Source organism: Aulonocara sp. 'chitande type north' Nkhata Bay, linkage group LG23 (assembly GCF_057382095.1).
Source record: "Aulonocara sp. 'chitande type north' Nkhata Bay isolate Kocher_YH1m ecotype deep benthic linkage group LG23, A_spYH_male_GT1.1, whole genome shotgun sequence".
In the NCBI taxonomy this organism is placed as follows: domain Eukaryota; kingdom Metazoa; phylum Chordata; class Actinopteri; order Cichliformes; family Cichlidae; genus Aulonocara; species Aulonocara sp. 'chitande type north' Nkhata Bay.
Window position 1 is genome coordinate 33968602 of NC_141365.1, and position 17391 is coordinate 33985992.

The 17391-nt window shown below is 43.0% G+C and overlaps 1 protein-coding gene across 5 annotated transcripts in view; it reads right to left on the minus strand.

Annotated features, from left to right (window-relative positions):
- Positions 1-3110: 3110 nt before the first annotated feature.
- Positions 3111-17391, minus strand: part of LOC147302278 (vang-like protein 1) — a 64976-nt gene continuing 50695 nt past the window's right edge. For 4 of the 5 annotated variants that reach the window (XM_086282336.1, XM_086282337.1, XM_086282340.1 and 1 more), the window contains 4 exons: positions 9223-9383; positions 5224-5371; positions 4897-5131; positions 3111-4563 (listed from right to left, as the gene is read on the minus strand). In XM_086282336.1, coding sequence (XP_086138462.1) covers positions 4303-4563; positions 4897-5131; positions 5224-5371; positions 9223-9383 — 805 coding nt within the window. In that variant the 3' untranslated portion in view covers positions 3111-4302. The remainder of the gene's footprint in view (positions 4564-4896; positions 5132-5223; positions 5372-9222; positions 9384-17391) is intronic. The other variant, XM_086282338.1, reaches the window with a different exon arrangement.

A 17391-nucleotide genomic window follows, 5' to 3' on the forward strand; every position in this document is an offset into this window, starting at 1 on the left:
CCTTGCTTCTCTTCTTTTTTGGCTTTCTGTTGCCTGATGTATTCACTAAGCCCATGACCAGCTGTGACCATCTTCCTGATGTACTCATGGATCTTTGTGTGGTTCTGACACTTCTTCCTTCTGCTTAGCCTACAGTCTTAGAATGTTGGACTTGGGATGAAACCCTTCATGCGTGTCCTGTCCTGATGTCAGTGGCTTCTATTTCCTCCTTTGGGCTAGTTATTATCCCAGCAGGGCATAAGTGTTAATTGCCTGGATCTTGTTCTTCCCATTCAGCTGACTTCACTTACTCTCTGAAGGCATATGCATATATATATATATATATATATATATATATACATACATACATACATACATATACACATACACACACACACATGACATATAGTGATATACACTGTGCATCAAAAAAAAAAAAGTGAACCCTGTGAGTATCTTCATTCCCTTCTCACCCTCATTAAGGAAGTCCTTACTTATTCCCAGGACAGATCAGATTGGCACATTTTCTCAGCCAGTAAATGGGTGTTTCACCTTGAATTATTCAAACACTGGTAAATAATTAAGTATTGTTATGCCTCCTAATGTGAGTAGGGACCTGGACGCTGGAAACTGGGGGAGGTCGGAGGTGAAAGAATCAGGGTGAGACAGGCTCAAACGCGGCACTCTGGGGTCCGACGAGCTGCATGAGGATTGGACAGAGTCCTGATGAAACTGTAAGTCTAGGCATGAATTAATAATACAAGGCCGTGCAAGACTCGTTATTCCCCTGGAGGAGGATGTGATGTAGTGTGTCAACAGGATGTTTGTATCATGATGGGGGATTTGCAGTTAATCTATGCCAGGTGATGAGAAACATTCAAGTGTGTGCGCATTTAAAACATGACCCTGGGGCAACTAGACATGTCATACTCTCTCGTGATGAGAAACAGCTAGTCATGGTACTGGTGTAAGTGTTGGATGCTGTGCGAGTGCTTTATGGTGACAAAGTCGCTGTGAATATCAGATGTGATGGGGTTTTACGTGAAGACTGACCAAATGAAGGACAAGATGGATTTCTCTCCTTTTTCCCAGGAGAGGAGGAATTACAAAATCACACTGACTAAGGTTCAATAAAAACAGCAAAGAACAAAGAAAAGACAGGAGTAAGATGAATTAAGGTGCAGATTTCTGTTCAAAATCAAAGCTACAAGACGTAAGAGGGGATTTACTCTCATGTCTCCATCTACACATAACCAAGCCATTACACAAAAGTGAGAGCGAGAGAAATGAAGGGAAGAAAACATTCCATTTAGATGCAAATGCTCCTCATTTTCCTCTCTACCAATGTCTCTTCCTTCTCACCCAGGTTCTGCAATGGAGCAGGTGGGTACGGGAGGGGGATTAAGCCAAGGACAGATGAGTTCCGACAGGCGGCCTTGCACCCGGGGCTCACGGAGGGATGAGGTTGTTCGTTTTCAGCACTGGACAGCGACATTGACATTCATTTACCCACAAGGGCCGGCTGCGCCGCTCTGACAGGCTGACGGCAAGCCAATTACCGCTGAGCTCCATAACAACAAAAAGCCACCAAAATATGGCCAAAAAAGATGATATTTTGCTCAGGCGTGTCACTAAGCACGACCGGCCGCTTAATTTGCAACGACAGAATAGAGTGTTAGCGAGCATACAGCCAGGGCATCGAACGAGTGCATATGGAGATAGCGATGATGTGAACAGAAGACTTGTTAGTTTGTGAGAAATGGAGATAAGAAAGGAAAAAAGACTACAACTGGGAACATTTAAAAATGGATCGCCATGGTGTAGAGTTGGACAGCAGGCTGTGATGTGTTTGCTGGAAAAATCTAACAAAAAAAAAAGTTAGAGTGAGTGTGAACTGTGATGGCGTAATCCTGGGTTACCTCGACACGTCACAAACACTTAAGGTAATCCTGGAAGTAAAAAGAGCAGCCCAGTACTCAGCAGCTTTACAAATGTTCATAAAAATGATTTATTTTTTTCTACAAGCGCTAACGCTGTGAGATCGAAACACATCTTACATTGCAACGTCACGCTCATTATCAGAAAACCGCCCATCAGAAACCAATCCATGACAGAGGACTGTAACTTGGCAGCAGTGTGACAGATGGTGGAGGAGGGGGTCGGGTTGGGGCTGGTTGTGTGAACTGGAATGGCACACACACAAACACACACACGCTTACATAAATAGATACAGTTTAAAAACAGGAGGCACCATCACATCAGGATCATACAAAGTTTAGTTAGTTGGTACAAAATCTGACCAATGACACGTGTTTAAAATTTAAAAAAAGAAAAGAAAAAAGATTTGCTGTGGACGTGTCACACAGAAAACAGCACGTATCTGACTTTTTTGCAGGTGTTTTAACATTTTGTTTACAGTGAAATAATTATAGTATAAAATTACCAGTAGTTTTTTTCTTTTTGTCTGAAAAGATGCAGTGACAATGCTGTGTTGCATCACCAGGGGGCAGTAGGGGACAACCTTGCTCTCAGGCAAAGCTATACTGCTTGCATGTCTTCTTGAGCGTGCTCAGTGCGACTCTTCTTTTTCTCCCCCTCTCTTTGGTGATTTTACCAGATCAGTATTATCAGTTTCGACAGTAACAGAGGAACAGACACGTGTCATTTTAACTTCATTTAACTGTATTTTTCTGGCCTGCCGGTGTAAACCCATTCAGCAGGCGAGAGAATCCCTTCTGAGCCTTCCATGAAAGGACTGACCTCGAGGGAATTGTCAGACAACAGGGGTGAGACGAGGCAGTAAAGGAAAACCAGACAGTCCAGTTGGGAAGGAGGTTCCGCCCTGCTGCCGCAGCTCTCACTGCTGATAAAGACTCTGGTGATTTATCATCATACATAATGAAACCCTGTGAGCCCTGAAAGATGGAATCAGACTTTACATGTTGCTGTTTGTTTAAGCCAGTTGTTTAGTTGCTCATCTTGCAAATTAAGCATTAATGTCTGTTTTCACTTCACTACAGAGGAAGAAAATTTAACATTTTCTCTTGAATTTTCAAATTAAAAGCATTGCAGCAGGGGTAAGTTAAAGGTAAAAGGTGCATACTTGCACCACGTGTGCATACATATGTGGAGTGTTTGCAGACAGTAGTTTAGAAAAAGGAGGGTCAGTGCTGTGAAAATGGACACAATGGTAACTTAACGCCCACCTCACGCCAGGTGGGAGAGGTGTTACCTGTAACTTCAACCATTATTTGAAGACTGAGGTCTAAAGGAGAATGTACACACAATGAATACATCTGCTTTGTAACCCAAAGTCTGGAGAAATCAGTAGTACTTTTTAATTCCAACATGATGGCTGGGTCTCTCTTTCCCGCTGCCTTCCCCTTCCATCACGTCAGGCAGATGTGGGCGACATGAAAGCCCTGAGAAGGTTACCGAACCGCTGAGGCAGGGCAAATGTTTTTGGGCACGTGTCCATCTCAGTGCGTCTCCTATTATCCGGTTCATGCCAAGTTCACCCTGGTGTTCAAACACGGCACGCTTGCGTCGCTCCTGACTGGAGTGGAAATGTTTCAGATTTGTGCTCCGTTGCACCTGGAGAGGAACTGAAAACAACTCAAAGAGTCCCAACTTTGGCTGCTAAAATTAGCGCTCAAGGGCGTGGGCCGCACGCCACAGGATGGACACGGTGGAGTGTGACGTCTCAGCTGTCAGGAAAAAGTGTTGAGGAGGCGTCCCTCTTCCTTTATGTGCAGACTGAGATCATTCCCACTGTCATGTGAATGTGCATTTAATGCTGAAACTGAAGTTGTTTCATTCTTGTATATATAAGTCCATTTATTTTTTTTGGTGTCCAAAAATATTCAAATACTTCCAAGTGTACACAAAACAACAAAACAACACACTTTCCTCCTGTTACTCTGTCCGTCTCATGGAAATCCAACACAAAAACTGCTCTCTGTGGAGATGTCAACCTTTAAATGCTACTTGTTCCCATCTTGTTTGAAGGGGTGATTGTTTTGACACAAAATTACATCACACACACACACACACACACACACACACACACACACACACACACACACACACACACACAGAGCATGTGCACTCAACCGCGTCCAGAATCCAGTGAGCAAAAATCCTGCTGCAACTCTTCTTTTTTCGATTTTATCAACAATAAAAGATCAATATATTTAAACGTGTGCAATAGCTAGATTCATATATAATATATTTTTAAAAAAGTAAAAATTGAAAACTGCAAAACCCAAAATGAAAATATTGGAGAGCAACAGGGTGTGAAATAAAAATAAAACATCTGGCGTCCTACACAGATGTTTCCGACTGTAGCCGCAGGACAAACTTGTGTGATTTGGGATCGATGTACTCCTCGGACATCTGGATGTAGGGGATCTTCTTGGATGTCACCACCAGGCTAAAGTCCACACATTTGAGCAGGAAGATGGTGCCGTCTTTCAGGCCGCTGGTGACTGACGCCTCGCTGATCAGCGTCCACTGACGGGCTCGCCAGAAGTCCCGGCTGTACTGAACGGTTGGACCTGGAGTCAGGTAGCTCTCAAGGAACGCCTGGAAAAGAAGGAAGTATGAAACCATTATATTATAAAAATGCATTTAAATATTAGTTATTATTAATCTCTGGCCTTCTTCCACAGCATGTTATGTCCTGTCTTTATCAGATGGCCCCTCCCTGAGCTTGGTTTTGCTGGAGGTTTCTTCCTGTTAAAATTGAGCTTTTCCTTCCCACTTTTGCTTGGTCATAGTGTGTCATATGATTGTTGGGGTTTTTCTCTCTGTTTTCCTTGTAGGTTCGTTACCTTATTTGACACTATATAAATATAATTCACTGAAATGACCCCCAAAGAAAGGCCGAATGCCGTGTGTAGAGGTCACAGGACTGACCTTGGGCGTCATGTTGTTGGTGATGCAGAAGGCCAGGTGTTGCTGGATGCTCTCCATGCTGTGGCAGTGCTGTTGCTTGGTGGTCCTCAGGTACTTCTGCAGAGCCCGAGCCATGGATGGGAAGATGGCTTGTGCTGCTTCTCGAGGGTCCATAACATCCCCAGGTGCTTTTTTCTGCTCTTCCTCCTGCATGCGCTTAATGTGTGTAAACGCTTCCTCTACTGCCACCACCAGCCTGGGAGGGGAAACAGCAAACAACAGCAGTTTCAATAACAGCAGGCTTTTGTGTTTTACTGCTTGAAACGCGTTTTGATCTGACCGACTCACCGTGCTCTGCGTTTGCGGACGCGCCTCTCGTGCTCGGCCTCTTCGTAGTACAGCTCGTTGTGGCTGGTGTCTCTGCGGCGGGCGGCAGCTGCGATCATCGCTCTGGACTGAGAATGGGCGATTCCCGCTGCTGCGTTGTTTCCGGGACCTGCCGCGGCAAAATCAGATTGACGGGAAGGGTTAAACGCATGTATGAGAGTGTTCACAGGTGGTAGCAGCCGGTGAAGGAAGAAAGAAATCTTTGGTGATGACACAGAGTGCAATGTGAGAGAACAAGCTGCTGTTAGAGTGAAGGGGGGAGATTATTAATGCACATAAACCTCAGTCCATTTCCTTTTATCACCTGCAACACTTAAAACCCCAGAAGCTGACAAGAAGAGCCGCACAAAGTCTGAATTTTTTATTGTTCCGAGCGATGTCATCAGTGGAAAATCCAAAACACATTCCTTCCCCCATGTACGGGCCATTGATATGCAAACACTTCCATTACTCTGCCTTCAGGAGGTACGGGGAGTGCAATTAAATGAGGGTCTCGGGCAACTTCAAAAGTTTACATTTTTAGAATTAGAAATTGGAGGCGGCTGATGAACCCCGCCTGATGTTAATGCAGGTTAAAAGATGGCAGCGCTGGCGAATTATTAATGCGGGGCAGGGATCGAGCATGAACAGAATAATTCATGGACCCCCCCTCCCAACTCTGCTCCTGGCATCACTGCACTGACATGAGGTTTACGGGCGGGAAACGTTACACTAAATGTCAGGGGAAGGAAGGTGCACTTGGAATTTGCCATGTGGCGCTTTCTGTACGGAAGATTTCAAATAACTCTACGAGACACACTTACAACAGAAACACGTGTCGGTTAGAAGTCGAGTGGAAGTAAAAGTAGTCTAGAGGGTCTTCAATAGTTCAAGACTGTATCTCTCAAATGTGAAAATTCATTGGTGTGAACAATAATAATCTGGAGTATGATGGTTTCTCAGGGGCACTGATACTGGAAAAAAACAAAAACAAATACAAACCGAGCCGAGCAGTGGGGTTCATAGTTTAGGAGAAGGATTTGTGAGATTAAAGCCACAAATTTACAAATAAACTTGGGAATTCTCCGACACTGTGAAGTCATAAGGCCACACCACATGATCGTACATCCTGTTTACAACCAGTTCACAGTTTAAAGCTACATCAGTGAAATAATATTAACAGATGTACGTATCACAAAATGTTGAAAATCATGAATCTCATGTGTGGTGAGTCCCACCTGTACTATTCACACAGTGTCATTGTGTGTAACTGCTTAGGTACCTGTGGACACATGAAATGCTGTGTGGACTTTTCAAGTGAAAATGATACTAATCTTGTTAACAGCCGTGCTTAAAAAGAGCTTTTCTTTAAAGTCTGAGCAATGTTAGGCTGCATGTAGATGAAGCAGAACTGTCGCCAACTGTTAAGAAATGGGGAGATAATATCCAGCGCTGGGGCGATGGATATTAGGAAGCATTGCATGTACAGAAATGAGAATATTCCACAGATTCAGGAATGTGTCATACAATCAGACAAGAAAGTGGGACGACGATCCAAAACGCAGATCAGACTTTTAATGCTGCCTGAAAGAGTGGCACCATTACTCATGACTGCAACAGGAAATACCTGTAACAGCGGTGACTGTATTTCACTCCGCTTCTTTGATTTGGTAGTTCAGTCACAGAAACTTGAGCTGACTAAACAACACAGTTAAAATGTTGTTCCAGGAATCACAAAGCTCACCCGAAGCCATTTGGACGCAGTCTAATCGAGTATTACGGCTGTTTTGTGCTCAGAGCTTCACCGGTTTTTCATTAAGAAATGATTATCGTCTGTCCCTGAGTCAGAATTATTTATTACAGTAGCAGTGTGGCCGCAGAAAGCAAGAAGTAGGAAGTAAAAGCTCAAGACAAGAGAGCGATGAGAGCGACGGAGGGGTCCCCGAGCAGCTGCTGCGGGAGGAAAATGAAGGAGGATGAGGCTCGAGAGAGAAATGAGAATACTGGTGTTGTAATAGCTATTGATTTATCAGCCATCTCCGTCAACGCCTCCCACGAACATTTGAGAGGAGGAGGAAGAAAGGAGGGAAATAAATGGCAGGAAAATAAAACACCAAACCGAGAGGTGGGAGTCGAGTTAGTGCACTTAAGTGAAGCTTGAGTACACTTAAGGGACTGCAATAATTTAATCGAGGGTTTGTGTTGCATTCTGCCAGCTGTTGTAAGGACAACGCTGAACTTTTTCATCAACCTGTGGCATGCAAAGAGAGAATAGGAGTGGGTGGAAGTGGGGTGGGGGAGGTGGGGGCTTTTCATTTCAAGTACATTGAAGGAATATCTTTGTTTAAAGCGAGCACCAGCAGGCTGTGAGGGTACTTTTATTGGTGGCAGTGTTGCATTTACTTACTGTCCAACAGGTAGGCTTTCAGTTTAGCTTTAAAGATGTCTTAACGGGTTAGTGTCAGTGTGAGGAAAAACACAGAGAGAAGAGCAAGTTTAAAACACTCCACCTGCTCCAGAAGGTGCGCCCGGGGCGATATAGATAGCCACACTTTTTTTGCATGTTGTAACACATCAGCTACAAATCACCTGTGCTTTATACTACACTGGTCAATTTTCTAATTATGCAAAGACTGCAGATCAATTTTCTTCCTTCCAGGCAGTTATATGTTTTAGCACATTCCAGCACAGCTAAGGAGATTCGACCTGCAGAGACTTGAAATGTCATTTGGAGCGAACGACTGCTACACAAAAACGCAGTTTCTAACAGTTAACTCAAAAACAATGTGGTCTCTGTTTAATGGTGTTAAAGATGTATTTATTCTGCCAGTTAAGTGGTCACATTACATTGAAATGAGGGCAAAATATTGGCAGATATTATATTAAATATAATTAGAGACAGCCATATTTAGTTTAATTGTCATAAACAGACCAGAACCATTTAAGCGAATAAGCCTAATTAACTGGAACAATGTTGCCAATCGTTGGACATTTGCTGGTTTTCTCAGTCTGACTCTTGCTGCTCTGTCATTAAACAAAACAAGTCATATCTCATTATGTAGTGTGGGAAATTGTGACCAGACAATCAACATGACCCTGAAGACTGGATCACAGTTGAGGCTGATTCTTTTTAAGCAAAACATTAGACAAACTTGCTGTTAAAGTTTTCAAATGAGAAGATTTGGAGACTTTTTTTGGGTCTTTTTTAGCTAAAAATGTTACGTTTAAATGTTGGACCCAAAAATAGGCAACGCGCGAATATGAATCCTTGGAGTTTAAAGGCATTATGGCAATTCAAATATCAAATACATGTTGTTTAAAAAGGGTCAGTGGTCAAACTACAAATCTGAATATGAGATAACTAATCCACATCATTTAAACTAACAAGAATTGAGAAACAGTTTTGGTGTCTAATCACTCATTTACCGAATGTCACTGATTCTTAAATGTCAAAATCCTATTTAAATCTATAGATTTCAATTCAATTCAATTTTTATAGTCAGTTTTATTTATACAGCGCCAAATCACAACATCAGTTGCCTCAAGGCGCTTTATATTGTAAGGTAGACCCTACAATAATACATACAGAGAAAAACCCAACAATCATATGACCCCCTATGAGCAAGCACTTTGGCGACAGTGGGAAGGAAAAACTCCCTTTTAACAGGAAGAAATCTCCAGCAGAACCAGGCTCAGGGAGGGGCGGGGCCATCTGTTGCGACTAGTTGGGGTGAGAGAAGGAAGACAGGATAAAAGATCTGAGCTGTGGGTCAGTCTGAAAACAGGGAAATATTCAGTGTCTGTGAGCATTTTAAAGACTGAACAATAATCAGTTTGTTGAACAGATAGTTGTAATAAGTAAAACACACAGTTTGCCCAAACAGATCAGTATAAGGAAGGAAAAGCAGACCTCTGAGACTCCACCACCCCAGAGCACAAAGAACAACCAAAATCACTGAAGACATGAAGCATCCCACTCACCCTCAGCAGGGGCTGCTGGGAACTCACCATCCACATTGTACACCTTGAGGCCAGCCAGATGCTTGGCAGCGCGGGACTTGGAGGCGGAAAGCAGCGCTGGGTTATGAACCGGAAAGTCACAGTAGTAGTGCTCTATGATGGCCAGAGCTGCCCGCTGAATACTGCAGAGGAAGAAATGGGAAAATCAAAGGGAAGTTTAAGCCACAGGAAATGTTTGAGTTTGGAATTCAGGTAGCTTTGGGCCAGCATGAGAGCTTCAGGTCTGAGAGCAGGACGTGAGGAACATTAGCCACGGGATGTTTAACACCAAAGACTAGAAAATAGCCGTAGTAATTCTACAAGCCTTCCTGCTGAATACAAACGCACAGCGAAAAGGCAGAAGGCAAAAAGCAGGAGGAAGCACTAGCCAACAGACATTTCTGGCTTTCTTTGAAAACTTTCTGCGAGTGAAGAAAAACCCTTCTAGCATTTCTTCAGACTAACAGTACCATCAACATAAAACAGGGAGAGAGAGACAGAGCGAGGGGACGGAAGTGATATGGAACAAAGGTGGAACAGTGCAGCAACTGAAATGAAAAGATCTGACAGTAATACTTAATGACTAAGTGGAAATGATTCTTAAAGACACACAAAAAAACCACCTTGGAGAACAGAATATCAGCACGTCTAGAAAATAATGCACAGTGTAGAGGTGGATCTGCTGTGCTTGACGAGATTTAAGTGAAGATATAAACACAGAGAACAGAACCAGTGACAAAAACATTTACAGATCTTCATCACCGGATGACCCGCAATCCTCTGGAACTACATTAATGCATTAGTCAGAGCTGAAGACTGCGACAGAAAATCGGATTTCTGCTTCTCCTCGATGTCTCATTAATGCAATTTATTTTCACTGCTCGTCCTGGCAAACGTAAGATTTGAAAAGGCAGGGTGATTTATAGCCTGGAGGAAAAGACAAATCATGAGGTGGAAAAAAGGAGAGCTAGAGCTAGAAGAGACGTGGAGTGCTATTCACATTTATACCTTTATATAATTGTTCATGTACATGGTGAGCAGCAGCAGGTGATAACTGCATGTTCACAAACATCAGACGGGGGGCCACTACGAGCTGCAGGGTGAAGGTTGCCTTACAGGTGTTTAAGAGCCAACCAAGAAAAGGAAGTGAGGTTTGAGGTTACAAGAGGCGCAAAGATGACAGAAGGAGTCACGAGCATGAAAGAGAAGCCAGAGACTCAAAGTGAGCTCGAAGTGTATAACCCAGACCCTGATACTTTATACCATGGATCACTAAGCATGCCAGGTCCTGCACACAGGTAAAGTACTTTCACACGATAAAGGTCATAAATCACTGGCTTGATAATAATATAGTTCCTCTGTGGTTCCTCTTTCAAATAAAAAGGTAAATCACGCCAAAACGACACACTTACTCAAGCAGCGACACTACAGCCTTACTTGCGTTTACCAATACTTTACAGCAGTCATGCTAATATCAGCTGACTATAAATACCGACTCTCGTGTCACGGTTCAAAAATGTGATCGCTGATTGGAAAAGGTTTGCAGTTTTATATCAAAACATTATAGCTTCACATCAATAGTTTTACAGTTAGCATGTCTCTCTGTACCTGTGGGGCTTTTCGGTCCAAAGACATGCTCACTAGGTTAACGAGTGATTTTGGTGTAGGTATCAACAAGAGTGTGAATGATCATGAGTATAACTCTGTCATAGATGTTAATTAGTCTAAATGTTACGTATGATATCTTTTAACTCACAGTTAGTCTCAACAACTGTACCAACTCTGTAGCAACATCATGGGCTCAGTTTCACACCCTGCATTTGGCTGAAAGGAGGACAGCAGATGCTGCTGTTAACTAGCACATAACAAGACTTTACAGCTCAACACTGGACTCTTTTCATTCATTGTGTGAGCCGTCCTGTGTCATTCTTCTAACTTAATAAACCCAAACAACAACACGTGCTAGTCTGCAGCATGCGCTTCCTATTATCCCAAAGGAGGCAAAATGAATACAGACTCACTGATGAAAGCTCTTATATCCTTTTTCTGACCTTTAACATTCCTGCTTCTAAAGCAAACCTTACATTAAATAATGCGTCATGTGACGTATTACAGAGAGCTGGAAATCACCCAGGCAGCATTAAAAAGTCATTCGTTGTTACCGCTCTGCCATCTGATGACAGTCACATGTATGTGAGCTCACACTAACATCACCAGAGGCAAGCAGAGTTCTAAGAAATACTTCTCAATGACAGAGGATGTCTCCTCATGTCGATCCATAGGATTTGTTACACACTGGAGAAAAGTGAAGAAGACTCTAAACACCACATTCGCACTATGTCCTCTAACACGGTGAAGATACAGATCTCGAGACAGTGTTTTTGCTGGACTTTTTTATTTGGGCTGCCTTCATTGCCATTAATCTCATTGAGACTTTGAAAAACAAAACAAGTTTAAGTGAGCTAAGATGACAGCTAAAGGTTGTACAACATGCTTGAACAGGAGGATCTTTAAAATAAACAAGCGTGGTCTTGCCAATTTCCTAATCAAACAAGCTTAATTCTCTAAATTTAGCATAGGATTCATGCAGTTTCAGTCTGATGATTTCTTTGCCCGGCGGCACGGCGTTGCAGTGATCGGCACTGTCGGATCGCAGCAGGGTAGTTAGGGAATGAGATGGGTGGACTTATTTGCCAGATCACCGAGAAATAATGGCATCAATATTGACTCTGTGATCATTCTCAGAGATTAGCACCCTGTTGCATCCACTTCAATAACTTGGAAGTGAGACAGCACTTTGTTCTTGATTTCTGTTTGAATGTTTCTGACCCTAAGAAGCAGAGAGTTGCCTAAAAGCCCTCAAGACCAGAAACACAGCAAATTAACACAAAATTCTTTATCTAGTTATACAATCAGGTGTTAGGCTCACACACTGTTTACTGATATTTCAAAAAGAAAGTGTACATACGCATTTAGAGAAACTCTGAAGATTTTAGGAGATAATCTCTAATGGGATCTCCAGCTGCAGAAAAACAAATAAATCACAGGGTATTGATTATTTTAGCACGAGTGGAGTCGGCGCTCATTTTCGCCAAAGAGGCAGCAGAAAGTGTGATAACACCCAGACAGCCCTGTGCTGCATTAAGCACTCACACTAGGCAGCACCATTGTTTAGCTGTAACTTACGTAAATAGTGAGTCAGTCCCTGCTTCTTCCCAAGTTCATTCAATTATTAAGCAGAGCAAACATGACACAAAGCAATTCAAACCGAGGAGCTCAACTGGGCCCACAGAGCAAGGAGAATGCAAACTCAGAGAAGGAAATAAAGAACCTTCTCTTAAAACTTTGCAGTTCAATCATAAACCAGATCCTCTGAGAGCGAGGTGATTGATCACTGTTCTGATGCACAGGAATGCTCGGTAAGAGGGAAGTCCCCCCAACTGTGAATGTGTTTAAACCACTCCTCTCTTAACAACTTGGTAAGGAATGCACTCTGTATTCGACTCATCTGGTCAAACAACGAAGCAAAAAAAAAAAGAAAAACCTCCTCTGGCCCTCAGATTGGCATCAAAGGCAGACAGAAACAAGCCACCGGGGCCTGAGGGCCCAGGATAGGGTCCTCATTATGATAAGGCTGAGGATGGATGCCAGAAAAGCAGGAATGTGAGCAGCACCAGCCACCGCCTGTTAATAGAGAACATACACGAGAGGTTGGCTGGGAAAACATAACACCCACTAGTGTGTCTGGGATTCTCTGTATGATACGCTGCTCGTGTTTGAGGCAATGTGTGCACAAATCTGTCATTTGCATGTATATGGTGCAATTATCCATGCACACACACACAGGCGTGCCTCCGTTTGTGTATGGCTGTGCGCGTCAGGCTGACCAGATGCCGCGCTGCAGTCTGTAGGGAGCACTAATTAGCTGTGTGTTTACAGTCACAGACGGACAACAGAGCGAGGCTGGGCCTGCTGCCGGCCGTGCAGGGATGAATGGCAAGGCTTACAAAAGGACGACACCCCCAAGGCAACCGGCGAACACACCGCTCAGACCAATAAACGCTTTAACTTGTCTGACCTGTTCCTGCTGATGCTTAGCAATTTTATTTCTTTTTTCCCCACATTTTAGCTTACTGATTACTTTTTTTAAAAAGTCTGAAAAGAGCCAGAAATGTTCAAAAAACAGTTAAAACATTTCCATCCTGCTTTTCCAAACAAAAAAATGGTTTTGTGCTAGGACCAATTCTATTTACATTATACATCCTTTCTCAATTCAGGTAAAACATGAGGTTAATGTACACGGTACACGGTTAACGTTAGAAACGTAGTGTGGAGGAACATACACTACCAGTCAAAAGTTTGGACACAGCTTCTCATTTAATGGTTTTTCTTTATTTTTTACTACTTTCTACAATGTAGATACATACTGAAGACATCAAATATATGAAGCAAGATATATGGAATTATGTAGCAAAATTAATAAATAACTCTAAATATGTCTTATATTGTAGATTCCTGAAAGTAGCCACCCTTTGCTACTCCATGTTTGACAGACAGTGATGTGGATGCCGTACCAAAGTTTTCAGTTTTAGTGTAGCCTCATCTACTGTATGTCCACGAGCTGTGGGTAGTGAATGAGATCGTGGATATGAGTGACAGAAATGAGCTTCCTCTGAAAGGTGGTGGCGGCGGCGCTCCCTTAGAAATAGGGTGAGGAGATAGGTCACTTGGGTGCAGCTCAGAGTAGAGCTGCTACTCCTCCACATCAACATGAGCCAGTTAAGGTAGTGTGGGCATCTGATTAGGATGCCTCCTGAGTGAGGCGATTTGGATATGTCCAACTGGATGGAGGCCTCAGGGCAGACTCAGGGCATGCTGGAGATTGTGTCTTTCGGCTGGCCTGGAAATGCCTTGGTGTCCCCCCAGAAGGGCTGGAAGAGGTGGTTGGGGAAAGGGGTCCTAGGCATTTCTACTTAGACTGCTGTGCCTACGACCCACATCTGGATAAATGGTAGAAGATGTGTGGATGGAGTGTTTCAGTGCAAAGTTCTTCAATTTGTTAGTCAACAATGGCACCAATGCTCCAAAATGGTGCCAATGAACGCCTGGGACAAATAACCCCTTAAACACTTAGAGCAATAGGGCTGTGCGATATGACCAAAATCTCATATCCCGATATAAGAATTGTATCGTCCCGATAACGATATAAATCACAAAAATGTAACACGTTCTGTAAATTCTGTGAATCTCCGGCAGCTCGACTTGCGGGAAGTGTTTCCAGCTGCGCGTCATGTAGCTGGAGTCGAGTGTTTTAACCGATGTATGAAACTATACATTTTTAGACATAAGTTGTAACGGCCGCCGTTTTCTTTGTGAGCATTTATTACACAGCGTGCTGCGGTGAAAAGCCTGTTCTAACGTTTGAGTCTAAGGTTTATTTTTTTAGCACCTAGTGGCTCTTTTTTAATTCTCATCCGTAAATAATCTGCTCTTTCACGTGATTCAGTTTATTTTGAAAAGTCTCAACAGGATCTTGAGCTTTATTGTGAAAGGTTTATGTGGAACATAAACAAGCGGACACGCGATGCTGTTACCGTCGTTGTTGCCAACCACAACGCATAAAAACAGGCGCTTGTCCATCAGTCGTGTGGTTATATAAAATATAAGAGAAAGAGAGAACATTAAGAAATTTATATAGCCACTACAGTGACCATCAAAACGATGAAAAAATATTGCCGTAAACAGTTTATTTTGCGACATCATGAAACAAACGATAGACATTTTTATATCGTCATCCGATACAGTGGGGCAAAAAAGTATTTAGTCAGCCACCGATTGTGCAAGTTCCCCCACCTAAAATGATGACAGAGGTCAGTAATTTGCACCAGAGGTACACTTCAACTGTGAGAGACAGAATGTGAAAAAAAAATCCATGAATCCACATGGTAGGATTTGTAAAGAATTTATTCGTAAATTAGGGTGGAAAATAAGTATTTGGTCAATAACAAAAATACAACTCAATACTTTGTAACATAACCTTTGTTGGCAATAACAGAGGTCAAACGTTTACTATAGGTCTTTACCAGGTTTGCACACACAGTAGCTGGTATTTTGGCCCATTCCTCCATGCAGATCTTCTCGAGAGCAGTGATGTTTTGGGGCTGTTGCCGAGCAACACGGACTTTCAACTCCCGCCACAGATTTTCTATGGGGTTGAGGTCTGGAGACTGGCTAGGCCACTCCAGGACTTTCAAATGCTTCTTACGGAGCCACTCCTTTGTTGCCCGGGCGGTGTGTTTTGGATCATTGTCATGTTGGAAGACCCAGCCTCGTTTCATCTTCAAAGTTCTCACTGATGGAAGGAGGTTTTGGCTCAAAATCTCACGATACATGGCCCCATTCATTCTGTCCTTAACACGGATCAGTCGTCCTGTCCCCTTGGCAGAAAAACAGCCCCATAGCATGATGTTTCCACCCCCATGCTTCACAGTAGGTATGGTGCTCTTGGGATGCAACTCAGTATTCTTCTTCCTCCAAACACGACGAGTTGAGTTTATACCAAAAAGTTCTACTTTGGTTTCATCTGACCACATGACATTCTCCCAATCCTCTGCTGTATCATCCATGTGCTCTCTGGCAAACTTCAGACGGGCCTGGACATGCACTGGCTTCAGCAGCGGAACACGTCTGGCACTGCGGGATTTGATTCCCTGCCGTTGTAGTGTGTTACTGATGGTGACCTTTGTTACTTTGGTCCCAGCTCTCTGCAGGTCATTCACCAGGTCCCCCCGTGTGGTTCTGGGATCTTTGCTCACCGTTCTCATGATCATTTTGACCCCACGGGATGAGATCTTGCGTGGAGCCCCAGATCGAGGGAGATTATCAGTGGTCTTGTATGTCTTCCATTTTCTGATGATTGCTCCCACAGTTGATTTTTTCACACCAAGCTGCTTGCCTATTGTAGATTCACTCTTCCCAGTCTGGTGCAGGTCTACAATACTTTTCCTGGTGTCCTTCGAAAGCTCTTTGGTCTTGGCCATGGCGGAGTTTGGAGTCTGACTGTTTGAGGCTGTGGACAGGTGTCTTTTATACAGATGATGAGTTCAAACAGGTGCCATTCATACAGGTAACGAGTGGGGGACAGAAAAGCTTCTTACAGAAGACGTTACAGGTCTGTGAGAGCCAGAGATTTTCCTTGTTTGAGGTGACCAAATACTTATTTCCCACCCTAATTTATGAATAAATTCTTTACAAATCCTACCATGTGGATTCATGGATTTTTTTTTTCACATTCTGTCTCTCACAGTTGAAGTGTACCTCTGGTGCAAATTACTGACCTCTGTCATCATTTTAAGTGGGGGAACTTGCACAATCGGTGGCTGACTAAATACTTTTTTGCCCCACTGTATATATCGTTATATCGAACAGCCCTATATAATAATATTAAATCTGAGCAAAACCAGTAATTCCAAAATAAAAGACATGAAGTAGTTTTGGTGGTGGAGTTGACAAGAGGCGTAAATAGGTAAAATAAAACAGCAGAGTAACAATTATAACGGGTGCACTGGACGCCTGCATGAATATGATCAGATGTTATTTAGTGGCAATCGGCGAGTTAGCCAGATAAACATAATTGAAAATGCTAATGCAAGACTGACTGCACGTTCATGTATGGACTTGCTTGTTATTTCTGTCTCAGTGTGCATTTTGGCTGATGAATAAAAACATCTTTAAATATTTTGAGGCTGGATATGCAAATAGAAGTCCATGGGCAAAAATGCAGGAAGACATAAACCTTAAAATATAAGTGCAGATACGGTATACAGATAGTGTTTCACCTATCCGGTCATAAAAAAAGCTCCATCCATAAATCCGTCAGGTTTTATTAGATACCCAAAAGCAAAAGGTATGTCAGACTAAGGGCTGTGTATTGATAGCAGAGAGCAACGGGGGAGCTGCTGGGTCTGGCTGAAAATGGTCTCTTCCTGTTTTTACTCAGAGACGATAAAGTCATAAAAAGGTTGGTCTTGACGGTTCCTTCCTACACACACACACACACACACCCACACACACACACACACACACACACACACACACACACACACACACACCTTCTTTCTTTCTTTACAACATTTTACAATTCGTCAGCAC